At 42.4% G+C, this 17,442-nt stretch overlaps 1 protein-coding gene across 1 annotated transcript in view; it reads left to right on the top strand.

The window, feature by feature from the left end:
• inpp5d (inositol polyphosphate-5-phosphatase D) overlaps positions 1-17,442 on the top strand; it is a 161,232-nt gene that overhangs the window by 105,013 nt on the left and 38,777 nt on the right. The window contains exons 19-24 of the mRNA XM_080185413.1: positions 557-646; positions 1,553-1,666; positions 2,313-2,392; positions 4,174-4,261; positions 5,669-5,812; positions 16,054-16,150. Of these exons, the coding sequence (XP_080041539.1) occupies positions 557-646; positions 1,553-1,666; positions 2,313-2,392; positions 4,174-4,261; positions 5,669-5,812; positions 16,054-16,150 (613 nt within the window). The remainder of the gene's footprint in view (positions 1-556; positions 647-1,552; positions 1,667-2,312; positions 2,393-4,173; positions 4,262-5,668; positions 5,813-16,053; positions 16,151-17,442) is intronic.

The raw sequence follows: 17,442 nt of genomic DNA, 5'->3' as shown, positions 1-17,442 counted from the left end.
AGTCATTTGGTGATCTGTGGCAGTGAGATTGTCAGCTAATTGTTATTTAAGGACAGTTTCTGCTGTATAGTCACGTTCACTTGGGTCTGGATATCCACTGACCCACACTTTGCAGATAGCAGACTGAGGGAACTTTCCTACAATTAGATTGCAAAGGTGAAAGAATGATGTCTAATGGACTTCATTGGTTAATCATCTGGTTAGCACTCTGCCTCAGCGCCAGGGACCTAGCTTTGATTCTGATCGTGGGTGACAATGTGGAATTTGCACGTTCTCCATGTGCCTGCATGGGTTTCCTCCAGGTGGTATTGTTTTCCACACAGTCCAAAGATGTGGAAGTTATGTGGATTGGTCATGCTAAATGCATGCACTTACGGGGATAGGGTGGGGGGTGGTGGGCCTGAGTGAGGTTAGATGCTCTTTTGGAGAGTTGGTGCAGACTCGATGGGCCAATTCTGCACTGAAGGCATTTTATGCATTCTATCAAGTCACAATAGTTTTTTAATGTGTCTGCCCTGCAGTTTACAGTAACCAATATCTAACTGTTGAATTACAGGCTGCACCATGGACATTGTCACTAGCGACCATTCACCGGTGTTTGCCACCTTCGAGGTTGGGGTGTCGACGCAGTTCGTGTCCAAGACTGGTCAGTAGCCATAAGAACTTCTCAGTTACCCTTTCAGGCCCACAGAGGGGTTCTGGGCTAAAGTTCAACCAAACTGAGCGATCCCTGTGGGATACAGCTGTTGGCTAAGCAGCTGTACCGTGTGGTATGAGACTAGCTAAGCTGGTTGGAAGCTGCTCATCGCAATGTCTCTCAAGCTAACCCAGGGAGATAGGGCAGATCTTAATGGGAAAGTCTGATTAACATAACTTTTCTCAATGTCCCAACCAAACCTGGGTAGATCCATCACTGGGTGCCGGTGGGTGGGAGGGGGTGATATTTGCGGAAAGGAAGTGGAGCATGATGAGTGGTCACAAAAGTATTCAGAAGCAGTAGGCCACAACTGGGGATCCAGGTAAATGATGAGTGAGTATGGGATGCTCTGGATGATATTGTGGGGAAGTTCCAGGATAAGAAAGACCCAAGTCTTGTGTGCCCACATGGAAATCTAAAATTAAAAGTTATTATTTCCTCCCTGGGCCTCTCTCATCAACAGGTCCTAAACAGGTCTCCTGTGACAGGGAAGACTCTCCCACTTAGGCCTCTGACTAATAAAGGAAGGTAGTGGGGTCAAAGGGTAAGTGACTGCTCTCATTTTAACTGCCCAATTGGTGTCTGTCATGCAGAGAGGAGAGGGGACATATTGGATAGATCTTCACATGAAGTATAGCCAAATGAATGAGATACCAGAAAGCAGCCAATGCCTATGAAAATCATGTTCCTTTCAAGATTCAGAGCCTGTAGGAAACAAGACGAGGAGCTTGAGAGGGGAAGCATGCGGTAGTTGTTCAGAGCCAGGGAGCAGGAAAGTGTTGTATAGAGTTTTAGTCAGAAATGAAATAAAATTGAATGATGTGAGACACTAATAATGGAAACTGTACCCCTCAGATCCCAACAACGCTGCCTCTCCAGGCACAATCAATTTCATCAGGTGCGAAGCAAAGTTGAAAACCAAATCCAAGACCAAATTCTTCATTGAATTTCACTCCAGCTGCTTAGAAAGTAAGAATGCATACTTATCATTGCCTTTCATTGAATCATGCATTGTCCCAATTCCTGTGTCTAGTTGAGAGTTTCAATGTCAGGTTTAAGTGTGGGTTGCATATATGTGTGGTGTGCGCATGGCGTATGTGTGTGGTATGCATATGGCGTATGTGTGTGGTGTACGTATATATGTGTGTCATGTATGTGTCAGAATATGTGCTTACCTATTTGTCACAAGAGCATAATTTTGAAAATCTCAATCAAAGCAATTCAAGGGGCAATTTTTCCCAGGTCAACAAATGAAACATTGCTAACCTTTCCTCACAATGGAAATTTCAATGTATAGGGATCCCTGTCTGACTCCCTGTTCCTGTCTGTTTGTCTCTCTGTCCCTTTGTCTGTCTCCCATATCTCCATGTCCCTGTCTGTCTGTCTCCATGACTCTATCTGTCTGTTTTCCTGCCAGACAGATCAGTTTTGAGCGAGTGCTGCTACATATGTAATGGGCCTTCTGTGCTATAATTAGCTGATTTGACTGGCTGGAGTCTGTCAGTTAGCAGCCACTGAACCTGAGTGGCCTAGTTATTGAAGCTTCTTCTAGATGTTTGCATATACTTGACTCTGCATTGAACAAAAATCTGTACTCACCTTGTGCTATCTCTAGATCATGTGAAAAGTGCTGAAGGTGAGAACCAGGAGTCCAGAGATGAGAACCTGACTGTTGTGTGGAGCAATCCCCTTGAGGTAACCTAGAATTTCTTGTCTAGTTTCTTTTTGTCATAAGGTGAGTTTAGTTTTGCAGGGTTCTCTAACTCTATATGGTTATATAGTGTGTAATCCTTACCCTACTGAACTCTGTACAATTACACATTGAGTAATCCTTACCCTGCCAAACTCTGATCAGTTGCACGTTGAGTAATCCTTACTCTGCTGAACTCTATACAGTAATACAGTGAGTAATCCTTACTCTGCTAAATATACCAGAAGTGATACCAATCTACACATCCTCATCAATGAATGCTATGATTAATGAATCCCTTAGTTTGTCCTCACTGTGGCTGAAAGGAGAAAGATTTCACTACAATTACAGAAAGGGTTGTCCCTCAGACATGCCAGACGGGTCAGGGCAGTGAAAATTGAAACAGCACAACACCTGAAGATTGTTGGTGCTTAGATGGCATCTCCTCATAAATATATATAAAATAAACATTTGTAGAATGCTCCATAAGAGACTTGTGAAGATTGAGGACCATGTTAATAAAGATAAAGCGATAAAATGGATGGAAGTGAGGCTGTAGTGTAAGACACAAATTGGGAGTAAATGCATACTATTTGGATTGTCAAGGTGCAGACAGTGATTTATATTGGTAACCCCCATGTTCTTCATGGACTAAGTGATTGAGACACACAAGCATCGACTGAACAGTATCAAATATTGCTAGTAATACCAAAATAGGAAACACATTAAATTGTTACGAAGAGCTTGGAGGTCTGCAAGAGAAACAAGAACAAGGTGCAACTATGGGTGAGTCAGTGGCAGATGCAGTTTAATTCAGGGAAACATTCAATTTTTTGGAAAAAGAACATAATTTTTTTGTCTTTAATCTTTCAGGGATATGGGTGACTCATTTGTTGACCAAACCTAATTGACCTTGAACTGAGTGTCTTGCTAGTCTAGTTCAGAGAGCAGTTAAGAGTCAACCACGTTGCTTTGGATCTGATGTCACAAGTAGGCCAGACTGTGTGAAGATGGCAGATTTATGTTTCTAAAGGGTATTAGTGAACTCAGATGGGCTATTCTGACAATGATATCATGGTCACTGTTACTGAGATTAGCATTTCAATTCCAGATTATTATTTGAATTCAAACTCCAGCTGCCAATTTGAACTCTTGTCCCCTGAGCATTAGCTTGGGCTTCTGGATTACTAGTCCAGTGACATCAACACTATGCCAGCATCTCCCCCTAAATGGCAAAATTTTCAAAAAGCAGAGACATCCAGCAGTATAATGCATAAATCAGGAGTAGAATAACATAAGAACTAGGAAAAGGAATAAGCAATTTAGCCCTCGAGCTTGCTCCACCATTCAGTACAATCATATTGGCCTCATTTCCACCTTTCTGCCCGCTCCCCATAACCCTTCATTCTGCTAATAATTAAAAACCTAGCACGGAAGCTTAGAAAATTCTGAAGTAGTTTAAGAGTGTGAATATTACAAGATTTATCCCAGAGGTTAATGAATTAATAACAAGGAGGCAAACTCAGGAATATGTCTGGAAAGGTCAAGGAGGAAGAAGAAGGGATGTGTTTGTGAATGCTACAATTGACCTGAAAGCTATTGGCTCACACATGAGAGATATCAGAGGAGACAACCAGTGCCCCTAGAATCCATCCTCAGCTGGAATCAGTGAGGAATGGAAGATATAAATGACTGTGAAACATATCTTGCTGAAGTATTCAGTGCTACTGGTCTCCTGGATCTGCCGTTTTATCAAATATAATTTACTGTCTCTTTCCTGTCATAGTTGATACCGATTATATCCGACCCTGAGTACTTACTGGACCAACACATCCTCATCTGTGTCAAGTCCACTGACAGCTACGAATCCTATGGTGAGCATGAGTACATATGGGTATCTGGACAGACCCTGTGCATAGCTAAACAGCAAAGCTTCCTGCTGCAGATCCTAGAATTAGCAAGTGGAGACAAGTGGTATGACCTAAAGCAGAAACCAAGTTGAAGACAAAGGAGATCACTTGGTTAATCGAATCATGTTCTTCTATTTTTTCAACTCTTTCACTGAAACTCATGAGAAGGTGATGGTGTGCTGCTTTCTTGAACAGTCCATGTAGTGCTGTTGGATCTGAAGTTCCAGCATTTTAACCCAAGGAGGATGGAAGCACTAGGAGAAACATTGGAAATAATGTAGTGGAGCAGTGATTGATTATTCAGCTGAAACACTCTTTACTGAGCTGCAAGCTGGTGTTTACATCCACTGTAATCTCCCTCAGTCTGCATCCAGTGGCAGTTCCATGTTTGATTTCTATTACAGGGCAATGTTTCGCAGTAAACCTTGATCAGACAGGCTACTCTTGTCAGCTGTACCGCAAAAAGCCACTGGACCTTTTCAGGCAGTGGAAACATTGCTTGATGGGCTGCTTGATGGGGTCATAGAGCTAAATGGTGCTGGAATTATACCAAGAATCACCCTCATCACCAAGCAGCCAGCCTCTCATTGCTATGTGAGGGTTAAGAGTAGGGCTGAGAAATGGAGTGGATTGGCACAAGATAAGGGTCATGGCACCTGCCAGGAAACCTAAAGCTGAATACTGCAAGTTCCCATACACCAATTACATGTTAATAGAGGGGCGGGCCTGTGCATCATGAAGGTGGTGGTCGTGGGAAGGAGCCTGCAGAGAGATGTGTATGTAATCAATGGGATCCTGGACTTGGGAAAGCCTACATTCTGGTCAGACCCAAGAAGCCGATCCTATTGTTTCCCTATGTCCACTCTAACTATCTAATCAACCCTTCCTCTCTGTTTTCTGCTGAACATATCCTGACTGTCACTCAGTGTTTCAGTCTGAATTCTTTGGCCCTCTCTCTTAACAAGAAGAAAGAGTTGATTCCGGCCTAGGGTGACTGTGAAGTTTACACGTTCTCCCCGTATCTGCATGAGTTTCCCCCAAGTGCATCAGTTATTTCCTTTTCATGTCCTAAAATGTATAGGACAGATGGATTAGCCATGGTGAATGCATGGGTTTCCAGGAATAGGTGGAGACTCTATAGTCGTAAGCAGAAGTGATATTTCTTATTTATGATTTGTAGACACTCTCCTATTCTTACAGAATGATACAGTATAGGAGGAGGCCATTCAATCCATTGTGCTTGTACTGGCCCTTTGAAAGAGCTATCCAGTTAAATACAATCTCCTCACCTGTTCCTTCTTGCCTGCACTTGATTTGCTTTTGTTGCATTGTGTTTAACTTTGAGAATCTGCCTTGTGTTTCACTGCCCAGGTGAGGGTTGCATTGCAGTGCAAGCCCACTCAAATGAGATAATGTTCAACATCCCACTGGAACATCGTGGGGAGGAGACAGGCATCTTCAGCGGCTCATATAAGCTGACCATTTCAGAGCGGAAACAACGAGAGAGAACTTATGGTAATGTTCAGTTGTTTATTTTCATGTCTTTGAGATGATGAGGCTCCGGTTTCATTTTGCTCAGATCTGCAGCTCCCACATTGCCTGATGCAATATATGCATATCCAGCCTCGTAAAGGACACCAAGGAAAGGGCAAGGAAATGGGATTCGCTCCAGTTGAAGGCTAGTCAAAGAACGACATGGCCAAAGGGCCAATAATGGTATATTCTTACGAGAGTGAAGAATGAAGTTAGAAATTTCTTTACATGGGGAGCTGGTGGAAGAGGGAGTGCTTTGCTTGAGATAGAAACCATTGAACCATTTAAGGAAAAAATGGAGTAATGTTTGAATCAAGGGAAGATACACAGCAGTTTGGAATTGCTGCAGCAAAGAACTGGCACAAACCAGAGGGCCAAATGGCCTGCTTCTGTGCTGTTAATCCAATGGGTGGAAGGCAGAAGTTGGGAGCAGCTCTTGGTACCCTCTAGTGGTACTAGAGCTCAATTGCTTCAGTACTTCTGCTAATCTTTCCAGCTGCACTTTCACTTTTCATTAACTTTGAAAAGGGTGTATGGAAGTTTACATGAGTGGCTGTTTCTCGTGTATTAGCCAGGACATTGAAACGACAGCTTCCCAGACCACCACTGCACCCTCCCCCCTCCACACTCCCCACAGTACCTACTCCCCAGAACCGCTCCATTCACCTTTGCAGATTTGAGATTTTGTAACAGAATTAAAGCAGATAGTACAGTGCATCTATGCATATCTGGGCAACATAATTGAGATGGTACGCCATCATGGAAAGATTCGAGCACTATACACAGTTCGAGTCTTCGTATTACAAAAACAATGATTTGGAGGTATTGGCGAAGGTACAAAATATATGTGCAAAGATTATACCAGAGCCAAGAAGTTATAATTATCAGAAAAGGCCAAATACACTGGGAACCATTCCCTAGAAAAGGGAAGGCTGAGACTTCACCTGATAGAGATCTAAACTGAGGCTCCATCCATCTGCTCGGGGGATGAAAAAGATCCCATGACACTATTTTGAAGAACAGGAAAAGGTGTTATCCCTGGTGTCTTTGTCAATATTTATCCCTCAATCAATATCACAAAAACAATCAGATCTTGATCGCGTTGCTGTCAGTGGCAGATTGCTGTGAGCATATTGGCTGCTGTGTTGCCCACAATACAACAGTGACTATATTTCAGAAAGCACTTCATTGGCTTTTCAGCACTCTGAGACATCCAATTGTCATGAACAGCAGGACACAAAGCAAGTTACTTTGTTTTTTCTTTCCAAGAATTGTGTAAGACTTGATAGGGTAGATGTAAAGAAAATGTTTTTATTTGTGGGGAATCCAAAACTTGGGCAGTAAACATAAGATAATCACTAATGAATCCGATATGGAATTCACAGGCAACTTTACCCAGAGTGTTGCAAGAATGGGTATTGGGTTCTGAAATACAACCGTTACTAAGTGTCCTACCTGGCTTGCCATAGTCATGTGACTTCTGCCATAGTCATGTGGCCTCCACCATCAGGAACCCCCTGCTGGCAACCATCTTACATTCAGTTCAACAAAGAGGTTACACCAGAAATACTGCAGTGTTTGATCTCATAACATGGTGTCAGGAGTGGAGCTGAGACTGAGGTTTGAAAAGCTGGAAGAGAAGCCATGCCTGCTGAAAGAGGAATACTGAAATGTTCCAACCTACCAAAAGCTGCTGAAAAAATATCAAAAAGAGAGAAATAGCATAAACTGAAGGGTGCAAGAAAATACTCAATGAGACAAAGATGAGTGTAAATTTTCCTCTCCCAGCTCCTGTCGAAATGAAAGGAGATAGTTGTTCCACTTATCCAAACCTATGACATTGCAACAGATTTAATTAACAAGGCAGAACCGATACAAGTAGTAACACTTTTAACATTGCTGGGAGACAGTGCTATAAATTGTATTCCACCCTAAATCTATCCAAAGATAGATTGGGTGGCATGGTGACACAGTGGTTAGCACTGCTGCCTCACAGCATCAGGGACCTAGGTTCGATTCCCGGCTTGGGTCACTGTCTGTGTGGAGTTTGCACATTCTCCCTGTGTCTGCATGGGTTTCCTCCAGGTGCTCCAGTTTCCACCCACAGTCCAAAGATGTGCAGGTTAGGTGCATTGACCATGCTAAATTCTCCCTGAATGTACCCAAACAGGCGCCGAGTGTGGTGACGAGGGGATTTTCACAATAACTTCATTACAATGTCAATGAACGTCTACTTGTGACTAACAAACTTTAAAAACTTTTTAAAAACTTTAAGAACGGAAAAAACTGACTAGAGATTTGAATGCATGCTTTGAACAAGAAAATGTATGTAACTTATGAACCGTATATGTTCAACATTAGGACTCAAGGTGAATAGGAATCTATTGATCGGCAGGTGACTGCAATACTTACAGAATCTTGTGAATTTGGGTAACTAAACGATTATCTCATTAAAGGTAGAATTGTCCTAGGCATTAGATACCTGACAGTGAGAGCAAGTCTGCTGAAAGAGGAGAAACTTACTCTCAAGAAAGTGATAGACGTGTTAGAAACAGAGGTTGTAAAATGTCAGCTAGAGTACGTGTATGGCAGAACAAAGCAGGTGATACATTATGCTGAGATACATTCCGGACTGAAAGAGCAGGACAATTGCAGACAATAGACAGAATGCAAATACTGCACAGGAAATTTTGCAAAGGAAAAGAAGGATTATCTAGCATAGTGAAAGCAGTGTTTTAAAGGCAAAAAGTGGAATCATTTCACAGACAAGTATTTAGCTCGAAAGAAGCAAACACATACAGATTGGAGCATTATTAGTTGAACAGCCTGATGAAGAACTATACATGATCCAACAGTTAGGTTCCATCAATTCTATGGTAATAAATGGTCTGGGATTATTAAAATGATGACCACAGGAGGAGAACATCAAGTGAACAAGTGTCAGATAGACAGCCCAAGATGGCATCTTGTACAAAGGAAATTGAATCATCATCCCTAAGGAGCTAAGAGGAGAGCTGCTGAAATGCATCCATGCAAGCCATCAAGGAATTGAATCAACTCTGAGAAAGGCATGAGAAGTGCCCTATTGGCCAAACATGAGCACTGAAATTAAAAACCACATCTGCCAGTGCAGTACTTACGAGTACTGAACTAAACTAGCTAGACAGCCTTTGATGATGCATGACATCCCAGACAGACCATGGATGAAGTTGGGAGTAAATGAGAACTGATTGTCTTGTCATTGTAGACTACTATTCTGACTACTGGAAGGTAAACCTGACTTCAGTGACGACAAGAGAGATGGTAAAATGCTTGAAAGCACACTTCAGTCATTATGACATTCCGGATATTGTGATATGTGACATGGCCCTCAGTTCACGAGTGAAGAATTCAGCCACTTCACGAAGGATTGGGAAATTCAATAATGCACATCATCTTCGCACTATCTTCAGTTAAATGAAAAGGCTGAGGCAGTAGTGAAAATTGTCAAAGCAATCATCAATTAAATCAAGTACTGATGTATACAAGACAATCCTAGAGTGGAGAAACAACGACTGACAGCAGGGAGAGTTGTCCAGTCCAAAGATTAATGTCACACCACATCCAAACTACTCTTCCAGTAGCAAAAAAGGTACTGAAGCCAGAAATAGTTATGATGTCAGCATTGGACTGGGGTAAACACAGTAACAAGTCTCACAACACCAGGTTAAAGTCCAACAGGTTTATTTGGTAGCAAAAGCCACTAGTATTTGGAGCACTGTTCCTTCATCAGGTAGTGGCATGTGCTATCAAATAAACCCGTTGGACTTCAACCTGGTATTGCGAAACCTCCCACCGTGCCCACCCCAGTCCAATGCCGGCATTTCCACATCATAATATAGATCCCAATGAGAGAGAGTGTTGTGTTAATATTGCTCTTTAGGTTATGTAGATTCCAGTGAGAGTTTGTGTTAATACAACTCTCTGGGTTATGTAGTTCCCAGTGAGAGAGCTCTCTGGGTTATATAGATTTGATGATGCGGAGATGTCGGCGTTGGACTGGGGCAAACATAACATGAAGTCTTACAACACCAGACCAAAGTCCAACAGGTTTACTTAGTAGCAAAAGCCATCAGCTTTCAGACCGCTCGCTGCTCCTTCAGGTGAGTGGGATTTCACTTCAAAACAGGGCATATAAACACACAAACTCAATTTACAAAATAATGGTTGGAATGCGAGTCTTTATGCCTTCTTTATGCCTTCACTTCCTTTATGCCTATGGAATACGAGTTTTTATGCCTTCACAACACGCAACAGCAAGAGTCGCTGAGCAGATACTGATAGCCAAGTTCCGTACACATGAGGATGACCTCAATCGGGATCTTGGGTTCATGTCATGCTACCTGTAAGCCCCACGACTTGCTTGGGCTTGCAAAATCTCACTAACTGGCCCGGCTGGAGACAATACACATCTCTTTAACCTGTGCTCAATCCTCTTGACACTCAAATTGTCTGTACCTTTAAGACTTGATTACCTGTAAAGACTCGCATTCTAACCATTATTTTGTAAATTGAGTTTGTGTCTTTATATACCCTGTTTGTGAACTGAAATCCCACTCACCTGATGAAGGAGCAGCATGCATTCCAAAAGCTTGTGGCTTTTGCTACCAAGTAAACCTGTTGAACTTTAGCCTGGTGTTGTGAGACCTCTTGCTGTATTTGCCCCAGTCCACCACCGGCATCTCCACATCATCGAATCTATAACCCAGAGAGCTGTGTTAACATACACTCTCTCTCAGTGGGATTGAAATAACACAGAGAGCTGTATTAACACACTCACTGGAATCGACATAGCCCAGAGAACTGTATTAACACAACACTCTTTCTCACTGGGATCTATATAATGATGTGGAGATGGCGGCGTTGGAGTGGGGTGGGCACATGGGAGGTCTCACAACACCAGGTTGAAGTCCAGTGGGTTTATTTGTTAGCACGTGCCACTACCTGGCAGTGCCCCAAAAGCTGGTGGCTTTTGCTACCAAATAAACCTGTGGACTTTGGTTGTGAGACTTCTTACTGCCAGAAATAGTAGCAGGCTTGAGTGAAAATATCAAGATAAAACAGCAGAAAACCAAATTTCATTTTGACAAGATTGCCAGAGTTAAGCTTTCAACAGGAAACTGCCTATGTGGCAACTTGGGACATGCGTAGAGAAACTGTTACCTCAATTATACGCAGTGGAAATAAATATACCAGTGCAACCACAGGCACAGAACCATAGAATCCCTATAGTGTAAGAGGAGGCCCATTGAGTTTGCACCAACTACAACTACAACTATATGAACAACTAGAGAAGTTGTTATTTTACTGCTAGTGGCGGATCAGGAAGATGAGATTTTACTAGCTGCACAGAATAAAGAAAAACCAGAGGTCCAGCAATCCCTGATGGAAATGGAACAATAGTTGCCGTAACACTGAAAAGTATCACAGGGACAACACTCTCCAGAGAAAGAACATCATCCAGATAACAACCAATGACATGCATACCATTAAGAGATTGGCACCATTTAACAACTACGACGGCAATTCCCCCAAAAAATTCTGTTGAGTTTGGGTAAAACCTGGAGTAAATCATGCTGGTATTTTTCAGCAGGAGTTTCAAAACATATCTCCCACATTCTGTGCACTGCAGAGTTCACTAGCATAACTCCCGTTGAAAATCAGTGGGCGGGACCTATGCCTGCTGGAGAGGCCGGCAGCATAATGCCCCCTACTACACTCCTTATACAACTATGACTGTGCAGTAAAATTGCCCTCCAATTCAATTTTCAAGTTTGCTGATGACACCACTGTAATGGGTCAGATCTCAAACAATAACGCGACAGAGTACAGGAACAAGAATCTGATGAACTAGTGCAGTGACAATAATCTTTCCCTCAATATCAACAAAATGTCATCGGCTTCAGGAAGCGTAGAGGAGAACATGCCCCTGTCTACATCAATGGGGACAAAGTAGAAATGGTCAACAGCTTGAGGTTTTTAGGTATCCAAATCACCAACAACCTGTCACGGTCTCTCCCGCCCCTGTGCTGACACGATAGTTAAGAAAGCCCACTAATGCCTTTACTTTCTCAGAAGGCTAAGGAAATTTGGCATGTCAGCTACGACTCTCACCAACTTTTACAGATGCACCATAGAAAGCATTCTTTCTGGTTATGTCACAGCTTGGTATGGCTCCTGCTCTGCCCAAGACCGCAAGAAACTGTAAAAGATCATGAATGTAGCCCAATCCATCACGCAAACCAGCCTCCCATCCACTGACTCTGTTTACACTTCCCACTGCCTGGGGCAAAGCAGCTAGCATAATTAAGGACCCCACGTGCTCTGGACATTCTCTCCTCCACCTTCTTCCATTGAAGAAAGATACAGAAGTCTGAGGTCACATACCAACTGACTCAAGACAGCTTCTTCTCTGCTGCCATCAGACTATTGAATGGACTTAGCTTGCATTAAGTTGATCTTTCTCTACACCGTAACTATGACTGTTAACACTACATTCTGCACTCTCTTGTTTCCTTCTCTATAAACAGTATACTTTGTTTGTGTAGCACATATAAAACAAAACTTTTCACTGTATGCTAATACATGTGACAATAATAAATCAAATCAAAATCAAACCAATCACGTCCCCCCTCCACTGTAGTCCTGAGTCTCCCCAACCCAACCCTGACGTCCAACCCCAATCACTAGCATCCTTCCTTCTGTCGCTCAGCCCAAGTGCAACATGGCAGTGGGACCCCTCCCCCACCTCCCGCCGATTGTCCCCAGAGGCCCTGCCCCATTAGGTCCCACCCCCTTGGCACTGCCTGATGCCCAGTGAACAGTGCCAACTGCCCCCAGGCATTGGCACTTTGCCCCTTGGGCAGTGGCAGGAGGGCCCAGGCTGGCACTCCCAAGGCGACAATGCCCAGGGGCATCCTGCTTCTGGCCCCCGACCATCTGGGGGAGTGTGATGGCCTCCCCGTCACTCCAGCAGGGTCGGGCGGCCAGCTCCCCGTTAGTGAGGAACTATACTAAACCCTTGTATGATTTCAACTTTCCTGGCATTGCTTTTATTCTGGAATCCCCTATAAGACTCCCTTATGGTTCCATAGTGGTATAATTGTGATGATAGTGTGCTATTGCTATATATATTTTATGCTTAAGAGGACCATTTTAAAGTTCAGTTTTTCTCACACACCCATCACACACTGTATCCCACATCGCTTTGTAGCATCTGGGTCTCCGTGCTTCTTCCATTCCAGCTGCAATTCCACCCAAGTCTTCACGGTATTCCCCCATTTTCTCTTCAGTGCACTCACAAAAGGAGCTGGGGAGAATTCTCTTCACATTGCCTCTTCTTCGCAGTCAGATGAGGATTAAAGGATTTTTGTAATTTGTTCATGGGATGTGAGCATTGTTGGCCTGCAGGGAATGCAGCTCAGATGCTGCAAGTGCAGGATAATTATTCATTTTAACCATGTAGTACATAGAACATAGAACATTACAGCGCAGAACAGGCCCTTCGGCCCACGATGTTGCGCCGACCAGTTACAAAAACAATGACCCACTAGCCTATACCAATCCCTTTTCGTCCATAAACCTATCCAGAGATCTCTTAAATGCCCCCAAACTAGACGCATTTACAACTGCAGCAGGCAGGGCATTCCAATCCCTCACCACCCGCTGGGTAAAGAACCTACCCCTGACATCCGTCCTGTAGCTACCCCCCCTTAATTTAAAGCCATGCCCCCTCGTGCTAGCTTTCTCCATCTGAGGAAAAAGGCTATCACTATCCACCCTATCTAAACCTCTAATCATCTTATATGTTTCAATAAGATCCCCTCTTAGCCGCCTTCTTTCCAACGAAAACAACCCTAGATCCCTCAGTCTCTCCTCATAGGACCTCCCCACCATACCAGGCAACATCCTAGTAAACCTCCTCTGCACCCTCTCCAACGCCTCCACATCCTTCTTGTAATGCGGGGACCAGAACTGCACACAGTACTCCAAGTGCGGCCGCACTAGAGTAGTGTACAGTTGCAACATTACACTGCGACTCCTAAATTCAATCCCCCTACCAATAAACGCCAAGACACCGTACGCCTTCTTGACAACCTTATCTACTTGATTCCCAACTTTCAGGGATCTATGTACACACACACCTAGATCCCTCTGTTCATCCACACTATTCAAAGTCCTCCCGTTAGCCCTATACTCGACACATCTGTTGCTCCTACCAAAGTGAATTACCTCACACTTCTCCGCATTAAATTCCATCCGCCACCTCTCGGCCCAGCTCTGCAACCTATCTAAGTCTCCCTGCAGACTATGACACCCTTCCTCACAATCTACCACACCTCCAACTTTGGTGTCATCAGCAAATTTACTAATCCACCCAACTATACCCTCATCCAGATCATTAATAAAAATTACAAACAACAGTGGCCCCAAAACAGATCCCTGAGGCACACCACTCGTAACTGCACTCCATGATGAATATTTACCATCCACCACCACCCTCTGTCTCCTATCTGATAGCCAATTCCTGATCCAACTTCCTAGATTACCCACAATCCCATACATCTGCATTTTCTGCAGAAGCCTACCATGGTGAACCTTATCGAACGCCTTACTAAAATCCATGTATACCACGTCAACTGCCTTACCCCCATCCACCTCTTTGGTCACCTTCTCAAAAAACTCAATAAGGTTAGTAAGGCACGACCTACCTGCTACAAAACCATGCTGACTATTTCTAATCAATTCATTACACTCCAAATAACTATAAATCCTATCCCTAATAATTTTTTCTAAAACCTTGCCCACAACAGAAGTAAGACTCACCGGTCTATAATTCCCGGCAAAGTCTCTGTTCCCCTTAGGAGAGAGATAATGGACTTCTGTTTACGAAAAAAAGTTCCCTGAGTTTTTTATTAAATGGAAGATGGATTTGAGATTCTGCACCCTCTCCCTTCCCCCTCTATGTAGGTATGCTTTGCGTAGCACACAAGAAAGAATAACTTTCACTATATACTAATGCATTTGGCAATAATAAATCAAATCAGGATTAACAGAGGGTATAGGATTGACATGGCCATGTGATAATGTAGTTAATAGGAGAAGCTAGGTTAGTAGCAGAGAGAAACAGCTGTCAGTTCTGGTTGAGTTTGGTTTAAAGACAGAGGTCAGCAAATTTCTGACCTCCACAAAATCTTTCTGAAAGCTTCAAGGCTATTTATACTCAAACAATATAGCAAGTAGATTTATGGTTGCTAACTATTTAAAGTGGGTTTTTTTGACTCTGTAAGAAGAATGTTGTTTATTTGAAACTGAAACAGTGATAAGTTAAAAATTAGAGTTATTTCCTTTCTTGTTTAAATATTGTTCAATAGGTAGTTAGTTAGCTGCTTGGGTAAGCTGCTTCATTTGCTAGAGTTACAGTTAAATTATGTTATTAAATAAAGTTTGTTTTTACTATAAAAGGTTCCTGATTTGTCAGCAAAGTTACTCCTGGAGTGATGCATCCTACCGTCACATTTTTGCCAAAATAGAAAAATTGTTGGGGTCTAGTCAGACGTCCTAATGTAATTTGGGATTCTAGTCCCTAACATCCTTAAGAAAATGAAACAGCCAATTATGTTAACAATTCTTACTGACACAAAACCAGGAAATAAAATGCAAAGAGCAAAATAAGGTCTGGGACACGCACATGGGATAATGGTGGAAGCTGAAATATCAAACTTTAAAAAATATTTTTTATATTAAAAACCAATTGAATGTTTTCACTATAATGAAGAACTTTGACAGTCCACAAACATAAAAGTAGTTTTTCGGGACCACAAAGATTGTTTAGCAATAATTATGAACTTAGTATAATGTTTAAAAATCAAATTGACAGTCATTTTACTGCAAACGCTGACAATTTCATGGTAATTTCAATCACAAACACCAGGTCAATGTAATGTTGATAATATTGGAGTTTTAATAGTATATGGTATTCTTTAAAATTCCTTTTCTCAGTGGCAATATTACCTCTATGCTGCACAGATGTGCAACACCCCAAAAGTTCCTGCTTAGGCCACACAAAATTTGGCCTCTTCATGTCATCATGCATGCATGGTCATGCAAAAAAAACTAAAATGAAGCTGGTCAATTGTCGACTGTTCAGTGGGTATTTAATTGCATTCACTTCTTAATTGCAGATTTTATACAGTTGGAAAAAGATGAAATGATTTCCATTATGCAAAGCAAAGCAAACACTCATCCAGAGTTTCCGAAAACCTGGGAATGGCCAGGGAGGTAAGAACCAATGCTACTGCTGTAAGGTTTGGATTGGAGTCAGTATTGAAATTCAAGTTAGGTTTGGGATTGGGGTTAGAGTTGCACTAGGTTTTGGAGTTGGACTGGGTTTTGGGATTGGACTGGGGTTGGTGTTAAGTATGAGTTTGGTGTTGTGGTAGGGTTGGGGCTGAGATTAGGGTTTTTCTGGTATTGGGATTGAATGCAATTGATGATTGGGGTTGTGTTGGGATTGAAGTTGGATTGGGGGGTTGAGGCTGTGATTGGTTTCTTTGCCACAAAAGCTTGTTCTTTCAATGCCATATGTTACAATATTGCACTGGATGAAAGCTAATGATCAAGCAGCATGTTGAAACATAGCAGAAATTGCTAGAAGCTGGTTTCATTGTTATGATGTATTTGCAATTGCCAAAATGAAATATTTGAATATGATCATGAAAAGGTTGACAAATGGTTTAGCTAAAGTTTTGCCATGAGCAAAGGATGTTGTCAGAATACCCTGATTGGCTTAAACCACTTTATGTTAACTCCAATTCTGTCTGATATATTCACCAATCTGCTGGGCTTTTTTTTAAATTCCTTATGCCACAGTTAGTTTTTAAGCAGAGGTTCTTTTCGTCTCTTTGAAGAAAACCATGAAGTATACCTTCAATTTATGGGTGAGAATATTTTTGCCCATTAAACATTTCCTCCTTCTCAACTTCAACACTGGTGTTATCTGCCTTAAGAAAAAAGGAGCACCTTTATCTTTACACTGGTCAGATGGCCTCATCTACCATGCACTGCTGAACCTTGTCTGCTAAGATTGCGTGACAAGAGAAGAATTGCAATAAGAGAAACAACACACATCCTCTACCTCCGTCCCCTTCTTTTTGTCTCTCCTTTTCTCATTAACCTGTCCCTTTATCCCTACCATGGATACCAGGCCACATTCTGCCTAACAATCTAATGCTGTGCTCTCCAGTAGGATAACAAAGACCTCAAACCCTCTGAGTGACTGGTCGACATTGCAGATTCTGTTCCCCTCTTGTGGCAAGTATGCGGCAATAGCTACATCCAGTGCAACTTTCACAAACTGTGAATGTTAGCAATTTCAAGTATTGCATTGGTGTGATGTCTGTGGAATCAACCAACATTGTTGGTAATTCACTTCCTAAATGTAATCAATGTTTTGCTTCTTTTGTAGGATCTCCTGATAATTTTGGATATGATGTTGTTGCTAAATCATGTATCTAGTGGATGGGGTATGGCCCTTCCAGAAAAACTCATATCTACTATTCATTTTTTCATTC

The sequence above is a fragment of the Carcharhinus amblyrhynchos genome, chromosome 3 (genome assembly GCF_965287045.1).
Source record: "Carcharhinus amblyrhynchos chromosome 3, sCarAmb.v2.hapA, whole genome shotgun sequence".
In the NCBI taxonomy this organism is placed as follows: domain Eukaryota; kingdom Metazoa; phylum Chordata; class Chondrichthyes; order Carcharhiniformes; family Carcharhinidae; genus Carcharhinus; species Carcharhinus amblyrhynchos.
This window is presented reverse-complemented; position numbering and strand designations above follow the sequence as displayed.